This window comes from Cyprinus carpio, chromosome B7 (genome assembly GCF_018340385.1).
Source record: "Cyprinus carpio isolate SPL01 chromosome B7, ASM1834038v1, whole genome shotgun sequence".
NCBI classification, from domain to species: Eukaryota; Metazoa; Chordata; class Actinopteri; order Cypriniformes; family Cyprinidae; genus Cyprinus; species Cyprinus carpio.
Genome location: NC_056603.1, coordinates 13,149,421 through 13,176,276, shown reverse-complemented (window position 1 = coordinate 13,176,276; position 26,856 = coordinate 13,149,421). Strand labels below are relative to the sequence as shown.

Genomic DNA, 26,856 nt, shown 5'->3' with positions numbered 1-26,856 from the left:
TGCCCATTTGTAAGTTGCTTTGGATAAAAGTGTCTACTAAATGTAAATGGTAACCCTTCACAATAAGGTTCATTAGTTAACATTAGTTAACTAGTGTAGGTAACACAAACTAAGAATGAACAATACTTTCAACATTTACTAATGCATTATTAAAATCAAGCTGTGTTTGTTGTCATTAATTAATGCACTGTGAACTAACATGAACTACAAATGAACGACTGTATTTTTCATTAACAAAGATGAATAAATACTGTAATAAATGTATTGTTCATTGTACGTTCATGTTAGTTACATTAGCTAACATTAATGAAATCTTACTGTACAGATGTATAGGCCTACAAATAACTTAGGCTACATTTATTTGCATCGTTGCATGTGTCATTCATTATATTATTAACGTTTCAACAAAATCAAGTTTAAATACTAAGTTTTTGAATGTTTCGAATGTTTTCCCCCCGTCATTAACGACACATTCGAAGGCAGTACGGGCATCTACGGGCATCATGAACTTGCAGGTTTGTACATTTTTCTGTCGCTATGTGGGCGCTCAGTTTTTTTTCTGTTATTTGGCCAAAGTATCATATTATAAAAGATTCAGCGCTTCTCACAAGCTATTTGACTGTGACTTCACAACAAATGCTAAGACACTCTTCTCCGCTCCTCAAATACAAAAAAACATTAGCCTTTATAAATATAGTGTTTCTTGAGTAAAGAGAACGCTGTACTTATTGAACGCTGTACTTATTCAATCAACAGTTATTTTATTTACCTTCATACTGCAAACAAACTAAGATCCTCCAAACTGTGCGCCGCACTTCATTCACGAGAGAGGCGGGAAGAATAATAAGGTTTGACTGACAGTTTGAGGAGCCAATGACGTTACGAGGTTTAGTGGTGGTGGCGTCACTTTTACTGGTCCAGGATCAGTGATCCTTATATATTTCCGATTTGAGCTTGAGTTTCAGAAATGCTTTGGATAATGTAACGTCAGCTTTTGTTGACGCTACCACGCTACTTGATCAAAAAAAGAGCTTAGCTAATGAAAAGCTATTTGATTAAGAAAGCAGCGACGCTACCACCACGCTACTAAGAAATGTAGTTAAACTACTAGCGTCACTACTTGTAGCGACGCTACTGCCCATCACTGGGAATAAGGCAGTGAAGGCCTCTGCCGCCGCTCTCATTTACATTTATTTTCTCTGTCTGTTGAACAGCATCTCCCAAATGACTAAAATATATTTTAAGCCACTAATAGTTCATTTTCAGGAACAAAAACTTTTAATCAGAGCCCCCAGAAGTTTCTGACCAATTATTTTCCATAACTTTTCCAGTCATTTTTTTTAACTTACAGAACAATATCTACACTGAACTCCCCCCCACCACTTCCCCACACACCTTTTTCTCCGCTGGTTGTTGAATTGGCTTAATTAAAATAATTAATCATTTTGATAATTTTATTGAACTTAATTCTGTTGCACTCAACCCACTTTCATTTGCAAAACGAACGTCTACTTAATCTGCACAACTGCATGAATAATTTTTGTCAGCATTAACTGAAATCTTACTGGGGGGATTTGTAATTATAATAATAAACTCTGAACAATACCGTCTGCAGATTTATTCTTTTATTGTTAGGATGAATACACACATCACACACTGATACACAATAGCGAACTCTCGCGCTTATAAAAGAGATCTAACCTAGTTTAGAAGTACCAGGAAGCTCCTTTTATAAATCATGTATTTATGTTTCCCTTGAGCTCAACATGAGGCACCTGTGTGACCTGATTAATCTGCGGTGTATGGGTTACAGAGAATAAAGTCCAACGCCTCCTGAGACACACATTATAATGCATTTATATTCATGAATAAAACATGGCCATTTTAATGTGCACTCCTGAAATAACACTTCATTCTGCCCTTGATCCTGTGCTTAAACTCTCTTTAAACGAATGTTTCATTGATGCAGGACACGTCCCTTTGTTGCTCCTGGAACAATATTTATCATAGTCTGAAATCAATGACAGATCTAACTCTACATAAACAACTACAGTCAGACAGTTTTAGAGACAGACTTTTAGACTACAGACTTTGGCTGTAAGCTTTCTAACATGCTTCCTTCACCTTGAAGTTTTAAAGTTGTCATGACACTGACATTGCAACCAGCTTAATTACTGTATTGAGACATATTTCCAAATTAAACTGCTATGTAAACAAGAAAAGATTATGAGGTCTAAAAGATATATTACATTTCATTATAAGATAAAGTAATGTGCATTAAGAAAAAAAAATCGGGTCGATACTGATTGTAACATCAGAGATGTTCTGTTAACTGCTTGTAAGTTGTGCTCAGAGTTTGTTGTGCTTTCTGTTAGTTACACAATTAAACAGAAAAACAGTCAAAATTATCAGTACACAATCAACTAGTCATTAAAAGTACTGATTATAGTCTTATATTTACTCCTGTTGCATTTGTATTTGTACTACTGTTCAAACGTTTTGAGTTAGTATGACTTTAAGAAATTAATACTTTTATTCAGCAAGGATGCATTAAATTAATCCAAAGAGAGAAAAAAAAACATTTATAATGTTACTGAAGATTTCTTTTTTTTAAAAATGCTGTTCTTTTGAACTTTTTAACATGAAAAAATGTTGGTTTCCACAAAAATATGCACAACTGATAATAATGAGAAGTGTTTTTGAGCAGCAAATCAGCATATTAAAATGATTCCTGAAGGATCACGTGACACTGAAGACTGGAGTTATGATGCTGAAAATTCAGCTTTGCATCACAGGAAAAAATTACATTTTGATATATATTTAAATAGAAAACAGCTAGGCTATTTTAAATCTTAATAATATTTCACAATATTTCTGTTTTTACTATATTTTTCCTCAAAAAAATACAGCCTGGAGCCGAAGAGCAGAATTAGACTGATATAGATTTTTTTCTGACCAATACAGATATAGATTATATATTATTATTATTATTATTGTTCGCTACGGTCTATTCTAGTCTGGCCGTTTCCTGAAGAAAAAAATAAAATAAAAATCTGATCTAACATATATGATGTAGGGTTGCTCCGATCAAGATCAGATGATCGTTAATGCACATCTCGTCAGTAGCCAAAGCCGGTTATCTAATCAGCGATAAATTCCATCAGGTGCATGATTTCACATAGAGCAGCTGTTACTATACGGAGCCGTTGATCACAGACAAGCTGCACAAATCCACGCTTATAATGAACGTGGATTTGCGCAGCTTGTCAGTTAACAACGGCTCTGTGTAGTAACAGCTGATTAGATAACCGGCTTTCTGACGAGATGCGCATTAACGATCGGCCGATCTTGATCGGAGCACCCCTAATATGATGTATGAATATTTATTTTTTTTGATTACCCAAAGTTTAATGGTGTTGTTCTCTTAATCAAATTATAAATTATATAACTAAACAAATTAATAAATATTTAGGGGAAGCTGTGCACTTGAATTTGTCATTGCATCATTCTATGCAGTGTGGTGAATTATTCTTGCTCATTATTGTCTATATAGTAATTTAAATAGCATGGATTATCTTAATATATTGATTAATGACACTGTATAATAATATTACACCACCCAAATATTTAGGCTACTACCTTCTGTTTTCCGTTTTCAGTGCAGGCTTTTTTTTTTTTAAAGCTTAGGCTACTGACCGTTATGGATTAGTTTTGCCTGCATTAAAAAGTCTTGAACATAAAACAACAGGATAAAAATACAGTTGATGACTAGACATAATCATTACATGACTCTAGACACTTCTTTTTGAAGACAGTGGCATAATACAGTGAAATAATATGTTCTTTAGCCACATAAATACAGTTGTAATGTGCATGGGTAAAATTTACCCGCTGGCGGTTTTAGGTATACAGCGACCTCAGGCGGTTCTAGTGTTAAGAACAAAAGCATTAATCTCGTTCAAAAAAAATAATAAAAAAAAATAATAATTTACACACTGATTATAATTTTCAAGAGTTTTTAAAGTGCCCCTATTATGGATTTTTGAAAATTACCTTTCATGCAGTGTGTAACACAGCTCTAAGTGAAAACATCCTGCAAAGTTTTAAATCTGAAAGTGCACCGTGTATAAAGTTATTGTCTCTCAAAAGAAAGAGTTGACTCTGACTTTGTTTTTTTTAAAATGAATCCCAACCGTTTCATGTTGACGTCAACATGAAACATTAGCATATTGCCGCCCACTTGTTGGTCTTTTCACGTTGGTCTGAATGAAAATGCAAATTCATTCTGTGCCACTAGGTGCTGCTTTTGGAGCGGTAAATATAGTGGTTTCCTCTGTAAAGCTGTAAACAAAGCAGCACTGCCCTCACAAACGCTGATTTCTCAGGCATTACAGGCATGATGAAATAATAATGAGACCAATCGGACCAATCACCGCAGATTAGCGTCAGGCAAAGAAGGGGTTTGAAAAAATGAAACTTTGAGCGAATCGTTTGGGAGTCGTTGAGCAAGTAAGGTAAAAATAAATGCATATTATAAGACAATGAAAGTGTTTTTTGACCTTGCATGCATGTCATCCTGTTGTTTTGTTGACTACCAAAAAAACAATAATAACAACCTCACAACACACAAAATAGGCAAAAAAAAAAAAAAATAATAATTTAGTTTTTTGTTTTTTTATAATAAAACGTCATACCTGGGCACCCAGATGGTGCTGTTGACAGGAATGATGTTCAAGGCCTTCAGCTGCGTTGATGTGTGGCTTTGAGCCGCTAGTTCTGGATCTGTTGCGCTCCTGGATGGAAATGCTTCCGGTGAAACCGGCTCGAAGTCCGTGGATAAAAGCATGCTGCTGGAGCTGGTCAGAGAGCTGAGGGCTCCCGAACTGGAGCGTTCCACGTGAGGGATATGGCCGATCTGATCCAGCTGCTCCGAGCTGAATCCGGAGGACGTCATGGAGCAGTAATCCAGAGAGTCCTGCTGGCACAGGATCTGCGTTCCTGCGTCCTCACGGTGTGTGACCGTTACCTTCAGCGGCTCCAGGGCGGCCGAAAGAGACTCTTCATCAACATCAGGATCAGGAGTCACAGGGGTCACGACCCCGGCCGGCCTCTGCACGGGGAACACATCCCGCAGCGGGTTGGCGTCGCTGCAGTTGTACGTAGCACAGATCTGGTAGCTGGTGGCGTGATACATGAGGAGCGTGTTGGTGTGATCGTCCAGACACCAGACGGCCTCATCGCTCCAGCAGCTGACAGACGAGACCATGGACACCACGCAGGATGGCGGTAGATAAGGCTCGAGGCGGCGGATGGGCTGGAGCGTCAGGCTGTCGATGACCAGCACGCCGGGACCGTTGGTGTACCACACCTCTGACCCGGTGCACACTGGCACGATGCTGCGCACAGCGTACGGTCGCTGCCGAGGGTCCGAGTCCTCCATGTTCAGCATATGCTTGTTGATGGTGTGGGAGCAGATGTAAGTCTCTCCCTCCACGGGCATGTCGTCCACCAGAGAGTAAACCACCACGAGACCATCAGACATGCCAGTAAACACCTGTGGGAGAGACTGAAACACAAGGCACATAATTAAAATAAATGTTATATGTGACCCTGGAGCACCAAACTTGGGAGTCTTAAGAGTCTTAAGTCGCTGGGGTAGATTTGTAGCAATAGCCAAAAATACATTGTATGGGTCAAAATTATAGATTTTTCTTCTATGCCAAAAATCATTAGGATATTAAGTAAAGATCATGTTCCATGAAGATATTTTGTACATTTCCTACCATAAATATATCAAAACTTCATTTTTGATTAGTAATATGCATTGCTAAGAACTTCATTTGGACAACTTTAAAAGGGTTTTTTCTCAATATTTGGATTTTTGTGTACCCTCATATTTCAGATTTTCAAATAGTTGCAATCTCGGCCAAATATTGTCCTATCCCAACAAACTATACATCAAAGGAAATCTTATTTATTCAGCTTTCAGATAATATATAAATTAAAATTTTGAAAAATTTACCCTAATGACTGGTTTGGTATGACTCATACTATTCCATCAAATATATAAGATCTGTTGTGATCTATCCTGATGTATATGAAAGTGAAATGACATACAGCCAAGTATGGTGACCCATACTCAGAATTTGTGCTCTGCATTTAACCCATCCAAAGTGCGCACACAAACACCATGAACACACACCCGGAGCAGTGGGCAGCCATTTACGCTGCGGCGCCCGGGGAGCAGTTGGGGGTTCAGTGCCTTGCTCAAGGGCACCTCAGATGTGGTATTACCGGCCCGAGACTCGAACCCACAACCTTAGGGTTAGGAGTCAAACTCTCCAACCACTAGGCCATGACTTCCCCAAAAAAATATAACTTCTAAATTGGAGAATCTTCACAAATGCACAGTGTCATACTAAAACCAAATAACATCCTGTCAAACCATATGGAACATTTATTCTTTGAATATTTTAGTCCGCCTTCGCATGCATTTTTGTCCTCCTTCGCATGCATTTTTGTCCAATTGCCATATCTCAAAGAGTTTCCTCCCTTAAACCGTCCTGACAGCCACAAACCAGCTGTGTGCTCCTTCCCTGATCTCCCCGACTGCTTTTGATATCCAGTTTGTGACTGACCCGCAGCAGACGGACGACGGGAGCAGAGGGCACTTGAGAAAAACCTGCCCACTTACCTAAAATATCAAGCCTGCTGTTCTTACCTGGCCAACAATTTGGTCTGCTTTGCTGGATTAAGAGGGTTTTTTGGCACTTGTTATTTGTTTTATAATACTTAAAGTAATAGTTAAACCAAAAAAATAATTTTACTGAATTTTTAATTAAATTTTACTAAAATTAATTTTACTGAAAACTCCACACCACTCCAGTTCATCAGTTAATGTCTTATGAAGTGAAAAGCTGTGTGTTTGTAAGAAACAAATCCATCATAAAGACGTTTTTAACTTAAGCAGTTGCAAAAATACGAGTCCTCTATTCATAATATTGCTTTCTGCAGTAAAAAGAAATCTCGTCTGAATCAGGAGAAATATATGCACCGATCAAACACCTTTTATAAACGAAAACAGTCAAAAACAGCTAACCAAAAATGTGGGCAGATTTTGATGTGAGCGACAACAGGAGATGGACTTCTTCATTTACATTCTATTTACATTTAGTCATTTAGCAGACGCTTTTATTCAAAGCGACTTACAAATGAGGACAATAAAAGCAATCAAAATCAACAAAAGCAATGATATGCAAGCGCTATAACAAGTCTCAGTTAGCTTAGCGCAGTACACATACAGTAGCAAGGTTTTTTTTATTATTATTGGATAATAAAAAGAAAAAAAATAGAATAGAAAAAGAATAGAGCAAGTTAGTACTAGAGGCATTTTTTGCTTTTGTTAATTGTATAATAAATAAAAAGAAAACAAATGGATAGAATACACAAAGATTACAGAAGCTAATGTTTTTTTTTTGTTGTTGTTAGTAAATGAATAGAGTGCAAGTCTAAAAGTCTTTAAACTTTTTTTTTCTTTACAATGGAGGAAACATTATTATGGACTATGGACTCATTCACATTTCTTTTAACCAGAAGCAAAAGTTTAAAGTTAAAATACCATAATGGTGGATTTGTTTCTTAAAAACATGCAGCTCTTCTCTTCACAAGACATTAACTGATGGACTGGAGTGGTGTGGATTACTTGTGGATTATTGTGATGTTTTTATCAGATGTTTGGACTCTCATTCTGACAGCACCCATTCACTGCAGAGCATCCATTGGTGAGCAAGTGATATAAGGATAAATTTCTGCAGTGGGCAGCCATTTATGCTGCGGCGCTTGGGGAGCAGTTGGGGGTTCAGTGCCTTGCTCAAGAGCACCTCAGTCGTGGTATTACCGTCCGAGACTCAAACCAACAACCTTAGGGTTAGGAGTCAAACTCTCCAACCATTATGCCACGACTTAAATGTATATTTTTTTAATCTTTGGATATCTTTTGGATATCTAAACCAAGAAACAAACAAACAAACAAGAACATGATCAATATAAGCCAGACTGCAAGGCTGGGGCACTGACCTCTTTCCTGGCGGGCAGTAAAAAGAGACAGGTTACCACAGCAGGACAGGACAGCAGTTTCTGCGGGTGACTCAAGGGACACATCTCTTTCAGGCTGTAGATAAAGACTTCCTGTTCCTGCAGAAACATCAACAAGGTATCAGGATAACCATCTCCATTCATTTGCTGCGCTCACTTACAAACAGGGATGGGAATTGAGAAACGCTCATTATTCAGAACCATTTTTGAGACTTCTTCCTTGGACCAAATTAATTTCTGGATGTTCGTGTCTGGAATGAGACAATGAGAATCTGTGCTGCATTAAAATGCACATGACTTTTCTTGGTATATGTTGCTACTTCAGATGGTTTCGGAGTAAAGACGGTGGTGTTTGCAATAAAAAATGTCCTGTTTTTCCCATAACCCAGTTACCGTCCGTTCTTTCTTCCTTTAAATTACTAAAAGATTCAAGGAACTGAGATGGTTAATAAAGAACCAAAATTTGTAAATTCATAACAATCCCCATTCCTTCTTACAAATTGCACACCATATCTGGAGATGGATTCTTAGGCTGATGATACACAGGGGCAACTTTTTGAGCAATGTTGCTTGTGCACTTTCCCATTGAGAATAGGTAACAAATCTAGAAATGATGCTTAATGCTTGAGAAAAACCAAACAAAACAACATAAACCAGACTAAAAATGACAAAATATGTAGCTTCTACACCTTGATGTGCACACATTTGTTGATATTGAAACACGTCAACACTGTTATCTTTGCTCTATAAGATGTTTCAAATACACTACCATTCTAAAGTTTGGGGTCGGTAAGATTTTTAAAAATATTTTTGAAAGACATAAGCCTCTCATGCTCACCAAGGCTGCATTTATTCGATCAAAAATACAGTAAAAACAATAATATTGTTTAATATTATTACAATTTAAAATAACTGTTTTCTATTTGAATATATTGTAGAATGTAATTTATTCCTGTGATCAAAGCTGAATTTTCAGCATCATTTCTCCAGTCTTCAGTGTCACATGATCCTTCAGAAATCATTCTAACATGCTGATTTGCTGCTCAAGAAACATTTCTTATTATTATCAATGTTGAATACAGTTTTGCTGCTTCATATTTTGGGGGAAACACAATACATTCTTTAAGCATTCATTTAAAAAAATAGATCTTCTGTAACATTATTATCGTCTTTACATTTCTGACAAATTTAATGCATCCCTTAGAATAAAAGATGACAGTAAACTTTTGGACGGTAGTGTATACGTGATGAAACCTCATCAAAACATTTTTGAGTTTGGGAGCACGAACATATGTTTGTTCAGGAAACCTGTCTGAAAATGGTCAAGATTTCTGCTATACTTCTAATGTTGGATAAATTACACACAAAACTTGTGCAACAAACATTTGGTTTGATACAGAGTAACAACAATCTCCTTTACTGTGAGAAGCGAACGCCCTTGGCATTTATCCATTAGTTCTGTTTCCCTGATAATGTTGTTGTGACTGACAGCTCAACGCACCTCAGTGGCGGTCCACAAACTGTTCTCCATCTTCATTTGGCAGCTCAGACGTGTTCCCGGACACAGCATCCGCTTCACCTCTATCTGCCCTTTGGCCAAGTTTACCACTGTGTAATTCCTGCAGGACACACACACACACACACACACACACACACACACACACACACACACACACACACACACACACACACACACACACACACACACACACACACACACAGAAACATAAATGTGGGACACAGCAGTTATGAAATCCAATCTAAGTGATGCTTTTCTCTGGGTTATTATCATTACTAAAACTATTAAAAACATTTTTGTAAATGGAAAATAAAGCTGAAAATAAATAAATGAATACATATAAAAATAAACATTAAAATATAAATTTTAGACTTTCAGAAACTTAAATGTTGAATTTTAGAAACTGGAAACATAACAAAAATGAGAAATATTGCTTTGTCAACTAACTGAAATTTTTAACCAAGGTTTAAGTCAAAGCACTAAAATTACAAACCAAACTGGAAATAAATAAAGACTAAAACTTAAATAAAAAGTAATGATAATAATAAAAAATAAAACAAATAAAAAAATGGGAAGAACATTTGAGTGGTGCTTTTCTTGGGGTTATTATTAAGTAAAAATAAAACAATTAAAAACATTTTTGTTCATGCAATTAAAGCTGAAATAATATAAATATTAGACTTAAACTAAACAAAAAACTGGCTTGAAACACTAAAAAAACTAGACATAAATAAAAACTAACACTGAACTAAACTGAAATAAAAAATAAACCTAAATATTAATAAAAAAAAAATGAAGAAAATGAGAGTGATGCTTTTTTTAAGGGTTAGATTAAAAACTTAAATTAAAATTAGAAATGCCACCTAAATTAAATAAATTTAAGCTGAAGCACTAAAATTACAAACTGAAAATAAAAACTAAAACATAAAAAAAAAAAAAAAAAAAAAAAAAAAAAAAAAAAAGTAAAAAAGGAGAAAAGCACATAAAATTACTAAAAATGCAATTAAAATATAAAACTAAAATTGAGACCTAAAAATATTACTTTTAAAATGCCTTGATATTTCCAACAGTAATAATGACGCTTGACGCCACTAATAGACACAAGCATTGTTACTCCGGGCTGTTTTGTTCTTTTGTACAAACACAGTATGTGGTACAAAGCCAAATGATTTCAGAGCAGCGCATGATTTATGACGAGTCTTTAATCTAAACATTTATTACACATTACGCTGTTATGTGTTGTTATGCAGCAGTGTGGGCCGGTTTGTAGGTTTATATATTCTGCTAATTCATTTGCTGAACAGTGATTCATTACGTGATCACTGAGTCATTTATCTGATGGTGTGCTGTGACAGCTCCCAAATGATTCAATCCATCACAATTCAACCACAGATGCTTCTGATCCAAATATCCGAGTAAACTGTTTATTGTGCTTTCAGTTTTTTCCTTTTGGCTTATGAAGCTGCAATAATCTAGTTGGCAATGTCAAACTTGGACAAATAAAGACTGCGGTGATAAAGTGATTCGGGCCGACCTCACCCTAATGTACTTAAAATATAATTTACAGGATACTGCTGGTAGGCCATCCGATGATCAAGGGGGCCATTAGATCGCAAATCCCACATCCAGCTTTTACTGCCAATTATTTGATGTCTTGTTTGCTTCCCTGCTGAAAAGAAAATAGCTTAAACCAGCTTGAATTAGTTTTGCCTCCTGGACTGGTTAGAAAGCCTAACCAAAGGGGTTAGGGCACTTTGAAGGGGCTTTGGGCACTTTCAGCTGAACACCAGTTTGGTCAGGATGGGAGACCAATTTAAACCAATAAAGACCAGAAAAACATTAGTTTGGTCTCCCAGTCTGGTCATTTTTAGGCAGTTTTTGGCACTTTTTAGCTGGTCAGGCTGCTTCACAAAGATGAGAGATCAAATGAAACCAGCTAAAACCATTTTAAACCAGCTCAGGCTGGTTCCAGCAGGGTTTCCCCACTTTTAACAGTCAGTTTTCATTACTGCTGTAGTTGGTTGTGATTACAGGATAAGGATTTTTTTTTTTCTACATAAACACCTACAAACGTCGATTTCTAACTAATAAAATATTTTACAGCCAAACTAGAAAAAGAATATATTGAGCTAAAATGGAAAACAAGACATAAAACACACACACAAAAATATACAAAATTAAAAGCTAATTTACAATATTAATACGACGATTATATAAATATGGTATCAATATTTGTTTTTGTTAACTGAAATTTAGATTAAAAAAAGAAAGAAAAAACAAAAAACAAGAAAAATAAATAAAAATGAAAATGCCCACCAAAGCTGAAATTATTTAACCAAAAATACAGTAAAAACAATAATACTGTGTAATATTTTTCCAATTTAAAATAACTGTTTTCTATTGCAATATATTTTTAAAATGTAATTTTATTCCTGTGATAGAAAGCTGAATTTTTTGCATCATTATTCTAGTCTTCAGTGAAAACAGTTGCTTAATATTTTTGTGGAAACTATACTACATGTTTTTTTTTTTACAGGATATTTGATGAATAGAAAGTTCAAAAGAACATCATTTATATGAAATATTAATCTTCTGTAACATTATAAATGTCTTTACTGTCCCTTTTGATCAATTTAATGCATCATTGTAAAGTCTAAGCTGTATTTTGCTTTCAAAAAATAAAATCTTACCGACTCCAAATTTTTGACCAGTAATGTCTATAATGAATTACATTATATACATGACATAAAACACTATAATTTTACAAATTCCAATGACTTAGAAATCACAATTTTAAAATTCCCTGATATTCCCAGGTGTTTCCCACTGTTCCTTAACAGTGTCAATGCATACTGGCTTTAGTTGTAAGCACTCATGGTTATCTTAGGGCACTAGGTAGGAGGCACAAGCTAATATTATGATTAATGCTAATATTATGATGAGCCGTCATTGTGCTGCTGGTGATGATGTATTAACAGACCCGGCAGGGCGATGGGCATTGCTGGTAATTGCAAACACCTGCGGCGTGAGATAAAAGTGGAGCGTTTCATTGAAGTGTCTTGTAGGATTGAATGCCAGCAAACAAAGCAGCCGATGATCAGATGAGCCTGGCTGTAGATCACGGGGCATTTATCAGACCAGTGGTGGGCCGTCGTGCATAATAATGAGCTCTTATATACATGCTCATGAATATTCAAGTGAGTCATTTTTTTTTAAATGAGGCTTGAGAGCGTCAAGGGAAGCTGGAAAAATTTGATTCCTGAATGATTTTAATGAGGGTGTTTATATGAGTGAGCCAGAAGTCTGAAGAGGAGCAACTGGCGGTAAATAGAAAAACGGGAAAGCATTTAAATGAGGGAAATAAAGTGAAAGGGGTGATTACGGGCTGGTGATTTCTGTAAAGTGCAAACCTTGTACTTTGAGATATTTCATTTTCTTTGGCCTTTCGGCCTCATTATTGAAAAGACTCAGGCTCTATTCCAAAAACTAGTGAGCTGCCTACATAGACAGCATTTTAAGGAGTCATAGGCAAATGTGTATCACATGCAGTGGTCCTGATATTGTTAACCCTCTGGAGTCTAAGGGTATTTTTGGGGCCTGGAGAAGTTTTGTCATGCCCTGACATTTGTGCTTTTTTCAGTTTCTTATAAATATCTAAATGGCTAAAGTCTAATCTCACTGTAATCAGCACAAACTGGGCTATAATAATATGTGAGCAGCATGTATGTACATGATTGTGTTTTTTGAAAAAAAAAAAAATGTTATGCGTGGTTAGTGAAAAACTAAAAATGTTAAATCACTGAATAAGGCAATAAAACATAATACAGAAAAATTGGTTCCCGGGACTTTTTGAGAACTGGAGCTTGTAGCCTAGAATTTTTTTATTCTAAATGATGTGAAAATCATCTTGTTTACTCACTTACAGAAAACAATATATTGATTTAAATTTTCTAAGACACTTTTTGTTGGTAAAAGTCATATGCGAGTAGGCGTCAACTATCATGAATTCACACCTGAGAAGACAAAGACCTGCATAATGAGCTGCATAATGAGCCATTCAGTCAGTCACTGAGAGGGATGAGTTACAAGAAAGAATGTGAGGACAAAATAAATGTATATAATCTTATGTTTGTAGTTTATTTAGAATACATTTAATTATCCCACAACATAATTTAATATTCACTTGTGAGTGCAGTTAAACAGTTTATTAGGAACAATCAAAGCTGACTTTCAAACTGATTTTTTTGCATCATTACTCCAGTCACAATCCTGCAGAAATCCTTTTAACAATCTTATTTTCTACAAAAAACATTTATTGTTATTATTATCATTATCATTATTATTATTATTATTATTATTATTATTAATGTTGAAAAGAGCTGAGAATATTTTTACAGGTTTTAGGGGGGATAAATTGAAAGAACAGAATTAGTTTTGTTACATTTGTGACAGTTACATTTATTGGTACATTTATATTATTTACATCAAGCTTTTGAATGGTATAGTAGTGTATATTGTTATTGAAACTACATGATATTTCACTTGATTATACATTTAGTCAAGATTTATAGTTTGGAAAAAGTCTAACTAGTAAAATGTTTACACGTTATATGAAAACTAGTACAAGTATATAAATAATTAAAAAGAGACTTACTCATGTTTATGATCTCTGCTGGATAAAGTGCTTCATTCTTTTTTTCTGAGGAAATCCAAATCTCAAATCCTCCAACCACATCACATCTTTTTGGGGTGAATTATGTCTTATTCCTCTCACTCGCGAAGCAAACAGTAAAATAAAAAAAAACTTGAAGAAACAGTCCTCGCTGCGTTGTCTTCTGTTGTGTGGGGCGTATTTCAAGCCGCGCGCTTCAGTGAAACATTTGAATCTCAAAAAAAGCGCGCGTCGGCGCGCGGGGGGGACGTGGTTGGGTCGCATTAGAAGATAATGAAGGGAGACGTGAAAAAAACGGACATTGCGTTGTTTTTTATATGGGATTACTTTTATCACAGAATATTTGTTTTTTGGCAGCACTTGTTTAGTTTAAAAGTAGACATGTCAGGCTTTCTATAGATATCTCTCTCATGTCTCTGTGTTGAGTATTCACTGAGTTACAGTTCATTTTAAATAACGCGTTTGTAAATGAAGATCAGCGCAGACAAAGGCTGGCAGACAGCACTCCTTGTTTGTTATTCTTTATTTTATAAGTGCACAAAGTTTTGTTGTTATTATGTCTGTATACAAAAAAAAAGTAGACTCCCTTTACAGATTCGATTTGATGTATTGCTCTTATCTGTATGATCAAAACTGAAAGTGTAATTTAAGTTCTTTTCGGGGTTATCAGGAGAAAATACCCCAAAACGCGTATACGCGTTAATCGACTTCAGAGGGTTAACAAAAACCAAAACCATTAAAATTAGTTTTTGTTCACTGCAATTAAGTGAAATGGATGAAAAAAAAATTAAATAATTTAACCCAAAGCTGTAAATAAATGTTGCCTTGAAATCTAATTAAAACAAAAACAGAATTACTAAGAATTAAATTGAAAAGAAAATGGAAAATATAAAAATAAAAGCTAATTCAAAATATTAATAAAACTAATACATAGATATGGCGTTAAACTTACAAGAATTAGAAATGTTGCTTTGGAAACTAACTGAAATAATTTAAAGTACTAAAATTTCTAAAACAAAAACTGAAATAAAAAAATGAAGCAAAATAGAAATATTCAAAAAAAAAATCAAAAACTAAAAAAAGGAAAATACAAGAAAAAAAGTTAACTCAAAATATTAATGAAACTAGTAAATAAATATGGCATTAAAATGCATTTGTAAGCTAAACTAAAAAGAAAATATAAATACCAAAACTAAAGCTGAACAAAAAATTCATATTTATACAATATTTACATATGAAATAGAAAAATAACCCTAAAACTAAAATAAAAAATAAAATATAAAAATGAAAGTTAAATGATATTAATAAATACTATGAAACTGTATAAAATACTAAATAAATAAACTAAATAAATAAACACTTGCGTTAAGCAAGAGACATGTAAATTAACTATAAATGTGCTTAAAACTCATTCCTTAAAGGGGTCATATGATGTTGCCAAAAATTAATATTATTTTGTGTATTTGGTGTAATTAAATGTCGATTTTTTACAAGGCTCATCGGTCTGAAAAGTGTACTGTGATGTGTGTCCCGGTCAGAACACCGTGCTACAAGACAAAAACAATAAAACCCATTACAAACGAGGCATTTGTTGCGTCCAGTGGGGACATAATTATGGATTATAATGACTTATACTGTGTTTTTATGAGTTGTGTTGCATCGCGCCGTGTAAACAAAACCATGTCTGCATTTGTGATCTGAGAAACGACAAACAACAATCCTACTCTACACCAGCGGTTCTCAATTCCAGTCCTCGCGCCCCCCAGCTCTGCATATTTTGCATGTCTCTCTTTGTTAACACACCTGATTCAGATAATCAGCTCGTTAGAAGTGAGCTCCGTGCATGAACTGTGTTCACATTGACATGGTCTCTACACAGTGTTCATTGCTCCCTACACCCTGAGCAGGGGAAATCTGTTGAAGTTTACTTCACTTCGGAACATTCATTCACGGATTTGCGCTGCACAATGTCTTCACACACGGACAAGTGTGTCATCATATACCTCTGTAAATAAATACAATTTAAAATCACGTCTCACACACTACAATGCACTTTGAATGGAACATATCATGGCGCAATATCCTGTGATGTCCACTTCGCAGGGCACTTACGTTCGAATAGAACAAACATCTGAAGCCATGAGAGAAACATACGAAATGTGCAGAGCAGGGGGTTGTGAGGATTAGAATTGAGACCCACTGCTCAAAACTCACGTTTGAATCATCAGTGGCAAATTCTTTACACATGTAAGCGTACTTACTGTCTCTGAGTCAGAACAGCCGGCATTGTCGTCTACTCTCCCAGGATCAGGAAACAGTTTGGGTTGAATTGTTCTGGAACAGTGTTGTAAATACAACTTAAGCAATGATTTCTAGTTGTGTCTTCTTTTGGAAGGCCAAAAAAAGTAATTTTCGCTTTCAAAACAGTGTCTCCACAACATGGCGCCGGTTGTGAACAGCCAGAATAAAAGTTACGCCTTTTTTCTTTGCGTGAACATTTGGGCGGCGTTTCCACATGGTAGAGATGTGGGGGCGTGTTAGAACGAGGCGCTTTAGGAGGGCGTGGACGAGTCTTAACTTTTATAAAGAATATTTCTTTGGATTTGAGACTTTAGTCTTTGCAACTTTACAGATCTTCTTTATACACCAAGAGCTTGTAACACTCCAAAGAGTTTTCAAAAACTTGAAATCGCATCATATGACCCCTTTAAAAGTGTCTATAAAGAATGCTGAATGTTATTATGAGTTGACTATTTTACCCAATATTTATGAGGTTACATTTTAGTTCCCTTACAGAAGACAGCTGCCTATGTAGACAACAGACAGCAAGTTGGCTTATCAGGTTTTTGAAACAAAATCAAAAATCGCACACACATCACAGACTTGACAACTTGACAAAAAGCCACGTGAACATGCAAGAAAAGCATGATGCTTTTACAAAAGCGCACCTGTCGTCTTTGTCTCCATCCCAGAAGACGGCGTTGTGTCCCTGCAGCGGGGACAAGAAGAGCTGACTGTGTTCCTGGCAGGGCAGCAGGTACCTGAGACAAGCAAAACTGGCATCATCCATCCCACTAAAGAAATGACCAGCCAACGCAACATACACCCAACGAGGACAGGACACTATTAGACAACGTCTGCAGCTAAAATGTGCCTATATTACTATTTTTGTCTGTGGATTACATCTATTTTAACATACACTGAGGCAATACTGTACACTACAGCTCAAAAGTTTGGGTATGGTAAGACTTTTTATCAATGTCCCTTCTGCTCACCAAGGCTGCATTTATTTGATCAAAAATACAAAGTAGGAAATTGGGAAATGTTATTACGATTTAAAATAATTTATTCCTGTGATCAAAGTTGAATTTTCAGCATCATTACTTCAGTCTTCAGTGTCACATGATCCTTCAGAAATCATTCTTATCTGCTGATTTGCTAAACAATAAACATTTCTGATTATTATCAATGTTGAAAAGTTGTGCTGCTTCAATACTGTGATTTTTTAAAGGATTATTTTATGAATAGGATTAAAAACATTTTTTTTTAAATTAAAACTTTATATTAAGATCACTTATGATCAATTTAAGTCATCCTATCCGAAAAAAGGATTATTTCTTTGAATTTTTTTTTTACTTTTGAACAGTAGTGTATATTCTATATAAATATAAATGCAGCTTTGTTTCTTTAAAAGATGAGATTTCTTGATCTTTCACCACTATTTTTGCCATTTAAGTCCACAACGGAAACCATTTAAACTAGATTTGACTTCAGTAATTTGACTTTTTATCCAACGGATGAGTTTTTTTTTAGCCACAAAACAACTAAATTAATGGACATCACCCCTAGTCAACCCAACTAGTTAGAACTAGTTTTCTCTGTGCAATTCACTCCAAATTATGGTGTGTTCACACTGACAACCATTTTTCATGACATTTATATTTTTGCATTTGGCAGACACTTTTAACCAATGCAACTTACAATGCATTCAAAATATTAATTTTCTCAGTTCATGCATTCCCTGGGAATCGAACCCACAACCTCGGCTTTGCTCATGCACTGCTTTACTGTTCATGCTACAGGAACGCCACCATAAATGATTCATTTTTAATGAGCAATAGCGACCAATAATGGTGTGACAAAGTTAAATTTAGCTTTATGCAAAAGAATTGTGAATGCATGTTTATTACTTAGGCGTGTGTTGTACCTTCTCTGGTTTGGTGTCCCAGCACTCCTGCATCAGCGCCTGCAGACAGTGAAACTGCACCTCCTCTGGGCTGCCCAGCGCTGGTCTGAGCCCCTTCGAAAGCTTCTTAGCGATCTGCAGCTGGTGCTGACCCATGCACGGTCTGCGGCCTGACAGCAGCTCATACAGGACCATGCCGTACGAGAACATGTCCACCTGAAACACAGATGACAGCGTCATCTAACAGCAACATGCTGTAATGCTATTAAACAGTCTCAGGTGGCCCGCGGCCCATTTACTGCCAATTTGCACAACCCAATTCCCCCATCTCCCCATCCAAGTAAACTAGATCTCCACAAGCTGAGCTGTATATTTTACTTTATTTTCTGGCTGTGACATAATCTGATAAATGAAAACAATAATAAACATCTGGTCTAGTCCCATCTGTGTGTGCAATTCAAGCCCAGAAAAATCTTCAACATTGCAAAAAATCACTTCCTTACTTAGTATTTTTGTCCTGTTTTCGAATACATACATTTTTAAAAGCACAATTTGTCATGCATTTTCAGAAAACAAAACTTAATATTTAATAGACCAAATTGATTTCTGAAGACTTTTTCTCCCAGTAAAAAAAACTTTTAATGCTAAACTTTTTATACAACAGATTTTTTTTTATAAAATTTTTATTATTTATTATTATTACTATTTTTAATTTAAGAAAAAGTCAGAGAAAAAAAATTGTCATATGCCAGTTGGCTAAGAAAAATAATCTTGCTTTTAAGTTTATTTAGTATAGTTTATTTATTAATCATTTTACTTCTAAAGTAAATGTATCTATATATAATTATTAATAGTAACATGATTTTTATAAAAAATCTTAATAAACCATAATTCACCAAAAATTGCATTATAAACAACATTATCCAACAGAATTTATTTATTCAGCTAAAAAAAACTAACTAAATTAATGACATTATAACTAGCCAAAATTAATAGTAAGTAGTTTTCTCTCTACAATTAACTCAATTTTACTTTCATACTGGCAGCCACTTGTTGTAAAAGTTACCTTATAAAGAATGTTTAGATATTTATTTTAAAACAATTAAAAAATACTAAGAAAATACTTTTTTGCAGTGAGAATGTGGTCCAGACTTCATGGTGATGGTGAAATGTGAGGCCAGAAGGGAGGAGAGATGGAAAAGCAAAGGATGAGTTAACAAAAGGAAGAATGAAGTCATGATTTCTGACACAGCAGATCGTACTTCACACACTGCTGTGGTTCATTCGCCAGATGTATTTCTATTAAACGTCTTTCTAGGTCATTTCTATAAATGGACATGTGCTTTAACTAGAGCTGTGTCAATCCGGGACTGTATTTTTAGGGCACTCAGCTTTGCCAACAAAAAGGAAAAAAGTCTCATTTCCACATTTCGCTTCAGTTTTGCATCATAGAGCAGGCAGGTGAAAGAGCAGGAAATAGCTTGTAGTTGAGACTAGCATGCACACACAGAGGATCTACAGATCTTTACTCTCATTCTTTCTTAAGTCCAGATATCTCACGTTAAAAGGCTATTACGCTAATGATTCGATTAGCAATGACATTAATCACTAATTGATTAAAATGCTTTTTAGGAGACTAGGAGAAATGCCACTAAATGAATCCTGTTGTTTTATATTCAAGGACCTGTATGACTTAGTCTTCCATGGAAACAAAAAAAGTCTGAGAGCACTGAAAATGATTCTAATTTGCATTTATATTAATTTTTTCCATATATATTCTCTCTCTCTCTCTATCTATACACACACACTCATATATATATTTTGGGGGTACAAAAATAATATATAAATAAACAAACAAATATTCTCAGATCTTAACTATTATATTAGCTTAAGCAATTGATGTTTTTAATTTTTATATATACACATCTATATATACACATTTAAAAAAAATCATTACAAAACATAAGCATACCAATTTGTTAGAAAGTTTTAATGCATACTTCCTTGGATTGTGTAATATATATATATATTATTATTATATTATTATTTTTTTTTCTTCTCCACATTTCAATTAAACAAAATGGATTAAAAAAAATCAACACAGTCTCTGACATTTGTGAAGGATTTTCAGTTTCAGACGGCACTACAGTCGCCCACAGTCCACCTACTTACAGTTTGATGCACATACTACACAAAACTGGAAAGCCTTTGTGAAAATCACAAGCTCTTGTGTTGCTGATTGTAAAAAGTCAGGGTGCATTGTGTGCATTTTTATCAGTTACTGGAAAACAACGTGTTTCAGATTCTACTGTATATATTTCCACTCAAAAACTATATGCGGAAAAAATGCCTATCTGGACCTAAAAAGAACAATCAAATCTAAAACAATTTTGAAACAATTCCAGTATTTGGATTGGGAGGATAAACAGTCCCGCAAACTACAACATCTGGAACATCGGTTATGCTCTCTCTCTCGCTGCATGAAAGTTGTGGAAACATGATCATTAATTCCAATAGAAACTTTTTAATAGATTTAATTCTGTTCTGCTGGACGTGATCCACGCAAACTCAGCAAACCCAGCAAACCCAGCTGGAAAACAAATCAGCCTTGTGAATTGTCCTAAAAGCCTCACTGGATCTCAAATCCGTCTTTGAAGGGAAATCCCTGGATGTGGACAGGCAGGGGAGGCACATGCATTCTCAAAGAAAAAAAAGTGTTCTCCAGACGCCTCTCAGATTCACTCCTGAAAGTGGTTTCTTGGACTGGACAAACTGATGAATGGTGTGTCCTGGGTGCAAAACAAGTTAAGCTCTATTGACAGATGCTGTCGAATACTGCACGTCATTTTAACTTGTGCCTCAGTGTGGAAAAACAAGCACAGGGTTTCTGCAGGATTTTTAAACTCAAATTTAAGACCTTTTTAAGACCTTTTTAAAACCTGCACAAATAAAATACCATATGAGCGAGGTAGGGCACTGTCTATAGTACCATATTAAACTGTAAAATGACTGTAAAAAGCATAATTTACAGTTTAGATACAGGTTTTCACAAAAACAAAACATTTTATATAATGCTAAAGTCTATATTTCAGCCTTTAAACCATTTTTAAGAAAATGGATGAGTCAAAAGTATTTATTATTATATTAATTTAAACAATTACTCAAAATCAGTCAGTCAATAAAATCAATCAATAAAATATTGTATCAATTAAATAATATAAATTAGGGGTGTGCGATATCGATATCTAGATAATTTTCTGGGATTTTATTGATAACAGTAATTAGATAATATTTTGCTATAGCACAATTAGAGATAAGATATCAGCACAATAACACACTCTAACAACTGACTCCTGAATTTTTTACATTTACATTTACATTTATGCATTTAGCAGACACTTTTATCCAAAGCGACTTACAGTGCATTCAGGCTAACATTTTTTTTTACCTAACATGTGTTCCCTGGGAATCGAACCCACAACCTTTTGTGCTGCTAACGCAATGCTCTACTACTGAGCCACAAGAACAATATCAAAACACATTTTTTGATATTCTTCATCTTCTGTGTGGTAAGCAATAATAGAAACTAATAATTTCTAACAAGTTTTAACCTTTAAGGCTTTTTTTTTTTCAAGTGTGCACCATCTTTTGAGTCAAATTCTTGCATTTGGGCTTTTACCAAGCAAATGAAATCAGTATCAACAAAATTGATCTTTGCAATGCAGAGGAAGCACAGAATCTGCTGGAATGCATGGAATACTTAAACTTTTAATACCTAAATAATGTTTTGATATTTTAAACAAAACATTGAAAACGGACATCTGAAATTATTTTAAAAATGAAAAGGTACCTTAAATGTGAAATTAAAACTGCCAGTAGGTGACAGCAAGGCACTGTTAAGTGAGTCATTGCATTTGAACTGAATCATTTACATGGGTGATTCATTCAGAAACGAAACACAGTCGTGTTGCTCAGACACGCAAAACAGCGCTGTAAATAAATAAATACATTTTCAGCCCCATATCTTGAAGTATGTGATAATTCTAAATGCATTTTAATAAACTGATTCATGCAGTGGAAGAACGCACTATAAATGCGCACGTGCACTAGTTTAACCTGCTAGACTTCATCACGTAATGTATGCGCGCACTCTGTAGGTGTTTTGTTTGCTTTTTGCGATATACTGGATAATATCAAATCGCACATAGTTAAAACAAAAATTGCGATATTATTGCAGTATTCGCAGACCATACATATCGCACACCCCTATACTGTTTAGATATTGATAATGCCTTGTCTTCTTATCGATCTACCAGTTCACATTTAAAGCGCTGCGTGCTTGCAGGGTAAAAACATGGGTTGATTTTCGCATTGGTCTGAACTCTAAACAAAACAACAGTTTTATTGAAAATGCTCATTCATTTTGACAGCAGGTGAAACGTTTGGTAGAAATATAACTGGTTCCCCGGTAATGGCAGAACAAAAAGCAGCGCAGCACTGGACTTTGAAAGTGCAGCGCTCATGTTTATTTAATGAAATCATAACGTTAGCCTTTTGAAGTTTAATCGTCACATTCAGCCATATCGAAATTCTGGTCTTTCCAGTTCCAAATATAAGACCTCTTGAATTCATAATCAAGACTTTCCTGTACAATTTAAGACTTTTTAAGGCCTTAAATTTGATGCAACTAAATTTAAGAGTTTTTAAGACTTTTTTAAGACCCGCGGAAACCCTGAAGCAGAAATCAGGATCAGCTGACACTAATGCACAGTTATTTACATGAGTACAATAAAACACTGGAGAGTCAAGTATTGTAAATGTTGACTACTACTTATACAAATATAAATATTTAATAGAAAAACTTTAACTTAAATGAAAATTTGAAATAAATTAGAAAAAAAGACATCTTCACTAAGTGAAATAAAATTTAAATTGAATAGAAATTTTAGATAAAAATGGCGATTTAAAAACCAAATGAAAATTAGAAATGTTGCTTTGGCAGCTAATTCAAATAAGTATGTTTACGTAACAAAATGACTAAATTACAGCTAGAAAAAAATGACTAAAACTTATAAGCATAAATGGTAGCCAAAACAATTACAAATAATTCTCAGTAATTGAAATAAAACTAATATAAAAATTAATGAAAACTAAATATAATTATTAATAAATACTAATAAAAAAAACAAACAAAAATACATGAAAAACATAAAAGTACATGATAAACTTTAATTTAAAAAAAAAAAAAAAGCTTAATATGAAAATAAAAGCTAATTTTAAATATTAATAAATACTATCATAGTATATAAATAATACTAAAGTAGCATCCTGGGGCTCTATAATAATAATAAAAAAATAAAAAAAAACTCTGTCAAATTGATAAATTTAAGTATAAAACACAAAATAAAGTGCACTGGAGAGTTTAAAAGCAGAAACGTGATGTTTATGTTAATTATTTCATAAATAATGTGTCTTATTTGTGCCATAAAGTTCTAAATCATTGATGAAGTTCTAGTTATGCATAACAGCATAATTCCTGCGAGGAAATTTCAACATCTTAACAGTACTTTGCATGTAGTCATATTAACATGGCTTTCTGGTGGCAGTTTAAAGTCCGTATACTGGGAAAGCATTCATCCTTTGAATCTGAATTCAGCTTGAGTTGAGGCAGCAAAGAGACTTTGACCTTTGCTGTCACACTAAAGCTGCTGGGGCAGCCAATCAAACTCATCAGATAGGTACGAACCTTCTCATCATAGACGATGCCAGGCCGGATCTCGGGAGCCTGGTACCCGGGTGTGCCCTCGACCCCCAGCGCTCCCTCATGGAAGGACTGGCGCGAGATGCCGTAGTCGGACAGCTTGACGTTCACCGACTCCTCCAGCTCCAGAGACCACACCAGGATGTTGTCAGACTTGAGGTCACAGAAGATGATGTTCTTCTTGTGCAGATACGCCAGGCCTGTCACGATCTGATAGGCCACTTTGAAGGTGAGCATGTGACCCAGCGGCACAAACTGAGAACCTGAGGAGCGTCAGTCAATAGACGTGAACTTCACACTGTTTTTCACTCAAACCCATCAGATGATGTCAGAAGAGACTGCTTTTTTGATACGTTTATGACACAAGTAAATGTCAGTTTTTTTGTGAATTATTAAGGCTTTAAGGTTTGTTCACCAGTCTGATGCAATTTAAAGTCCAAATCTTCATGCCAAAAAAAATTGTCTGATGCCAAATTATCATTATTCTCCGAAAAAGTTATAAAAGTAATGGAGATCTAAAGAACAGCAAATTATTTGCTGAATTAACAAAAAGTAATTCTTATACAGATAAAATATAAATTTTATAAATTTTGCAAAGTTAAAGTGATATTTATGTTACAATAAAATGCAATTAATATAAGTAATGTTGCATTTTATAGATTTCATTTTATTTCCTAAATAAACACAAATGAACAATACATTTTTACATTTATTTGTAATATTTAAATTTAAATTTGTTGCCAAAAAGAAAATATGCATTGTATTAAATTTTTAACTGTATAACGCTTACTTTTACTTCTTTATTAGCTAAATAAATACATGTAAAAAGTAATAAAAAGTACAAAAAAAAAAAAAAGTTTTACACGTGTTTATTGTATGTATCTATATATTTTTTATTTAATGACAAAAGAAACATGTTCATGAACAATTCATATTTATTATGTTTTTTTTTGCTAAATTAATATATGAATATTTAATGAATATTAGAATTTTCATATTTAAAAAAAAAAAAAAATAATAATAATATATATATATATATAATTATATATTATATATATATATATATATGATATATATATATATAATATATATATATATATATATATATATATATATATATATTTGCTACTGTACTATATTAATAATAAAACATAGGCTAAAGGATTTCATTAAAATTTATAATATTTTTAAGTTTTATTTCACTTTCAAATAAAAACATGCATTTATATATAATAAATTATAATATATTGTTGCCTGATCATTACTGCTTATATGTTTGGCAATGTTTTATGCAAATACAGACAAACACAGGCTAATTCCTGTGCTGACTGTCATGTGTCACACCTTTGGCTCGCTCCTCCAGGATGGTGTTGAGGCTGCCCAGCGGCGCCAGCTGCAGGGCGAAGCAGAGCGGGTGGATGCTGATGCCCACCAGAGCCACGATACATGGGTGCTGCAGGGAGTGGAGCATGCTGGCCTCCTGACGAAACTCTGAGAAGCTGCGGGCTGCGTCCATCGACTGCAGGTGCTTCATCATGGTGTCTGTGAAGAGACCAATTCAACACACTGATACTGAGCTGCAGGCCTGAAGAGAGCAGCTCAGACTCTCACCTCAGGTCATGGAAAAATGATCCATAATGAGTGCAAACAAAATCACATTTACACGCTCACATCAGCATGTGAATCTACAACAACCTCTGTATTGGAAAATTACTGTTTAATTATGACAATTCATCACATTATTTACTTCAGCGGTGACTGTATCTGATGTTAATTCCACCCTACTTTGATACCATAAACCACTTGAATTTACCATGATATTTAAATATATATATGTCAGCATGCTGCCCACAAGGCAATTGGTGCCGACTTTACCATGATATTTACATAGTATAAGTCAAAAAAATAATAATAATAATAAAAAATTAATTAATTAATTAAACATTAATACCATGGTATTTTCTGTATAACAAAACTATAGACAGACAGACAGACAGACAGACAGACAGATAGATAGATAGATAGATAAGCAAGTGCAGTGTATATGCACACATTGGATACAGGTCACTTTTAAAAGAAATGTAAGCATGTCGTCCAACAAATCTGATAGTCACAAAATCTGAATTGGTCATCAAGACCTGCAGTGTAAATGAGGCCTATGAAAGGGTGACTGAATCACTGACTCACTTGATTAGTTCAAAAACATGGGTTCATTCAGTATCGAAACACCGCTGTTTGTTGTTTGGAGACACAACAGTTCTGTTGTGGCTTTGATTGAAAATTAGTCCGCTAACTTGAGCCAAAACAGTTAATATTGCATTACAATTTGCGAACTTTGTGTCTGCTTCACTCACAATGAAGAACTTCCACACCAACGACATGTTCACACCTTTCAGAAGCATTCAGGCTCCTGTGTATTATTTCAAGCTACAGTCGCGGCATGAAACAAAGTTTTTAGGGTGATGTGACTCAGTGGGACACGATCTGCAGCAGTGCTCATTAAGAGTTTACAGAGGCAGCCGCTGACCCCAGACCAGCTCTGTTTTAGTACATGCGAGTAACCAGAGCCAGTAGAAACCCTGCAGCTGTAAATCAGAACATTTATTTTCAGGTCAGGGAATAGT

At 34.8% G+C, this 26,856-nt stretch overlaps 1 protein-coding gene across 1 annotated transcript in view; it reads right to left on the bottom strand.

Moving 5' to 3' along the window:
• The window catches only part of lrrk1 (leucine-rich repeat kinase 1), a 96,958-nt gene that overhangs the window by 5,449 nt on the left and 64,653 nt on the right, over window positions 1-26,856 (bottom strand). Inside the window, exons 26-32 of the mRNA XM_042727316.1 lie at window positions 25,577-25,774; window positions 24,218-24,495; window positions 18,489-18,687; window positions 17,234-17,381; window positions 9,596-9,713; window positions 8,077-8,193; window positions 4,695-5,566 (exon numbers count right to left, since the gene is read on the bottom strand). Of these exons, the coding sequence (XP_042583250.1) occupies window positions 4,695-5,566; window positions 8,077-8,193; window positions 9,596-9,713; window positions 17,234-17,381; window positions 18,489-18,687; window positions 24,218-24,495; window positions 25,577-25,774 (1,930 nt within the window). The remainder of the gene's footprint in view (window positions 1-4,694; window positions 5,567-8,076; window positions 8,194-9,595; window positions 9,714-17,233; window positions 17,382-18,488; window positions 18,688-24,217; window positions 24,496-25,576; window positions 25,775-26,856) is intronic.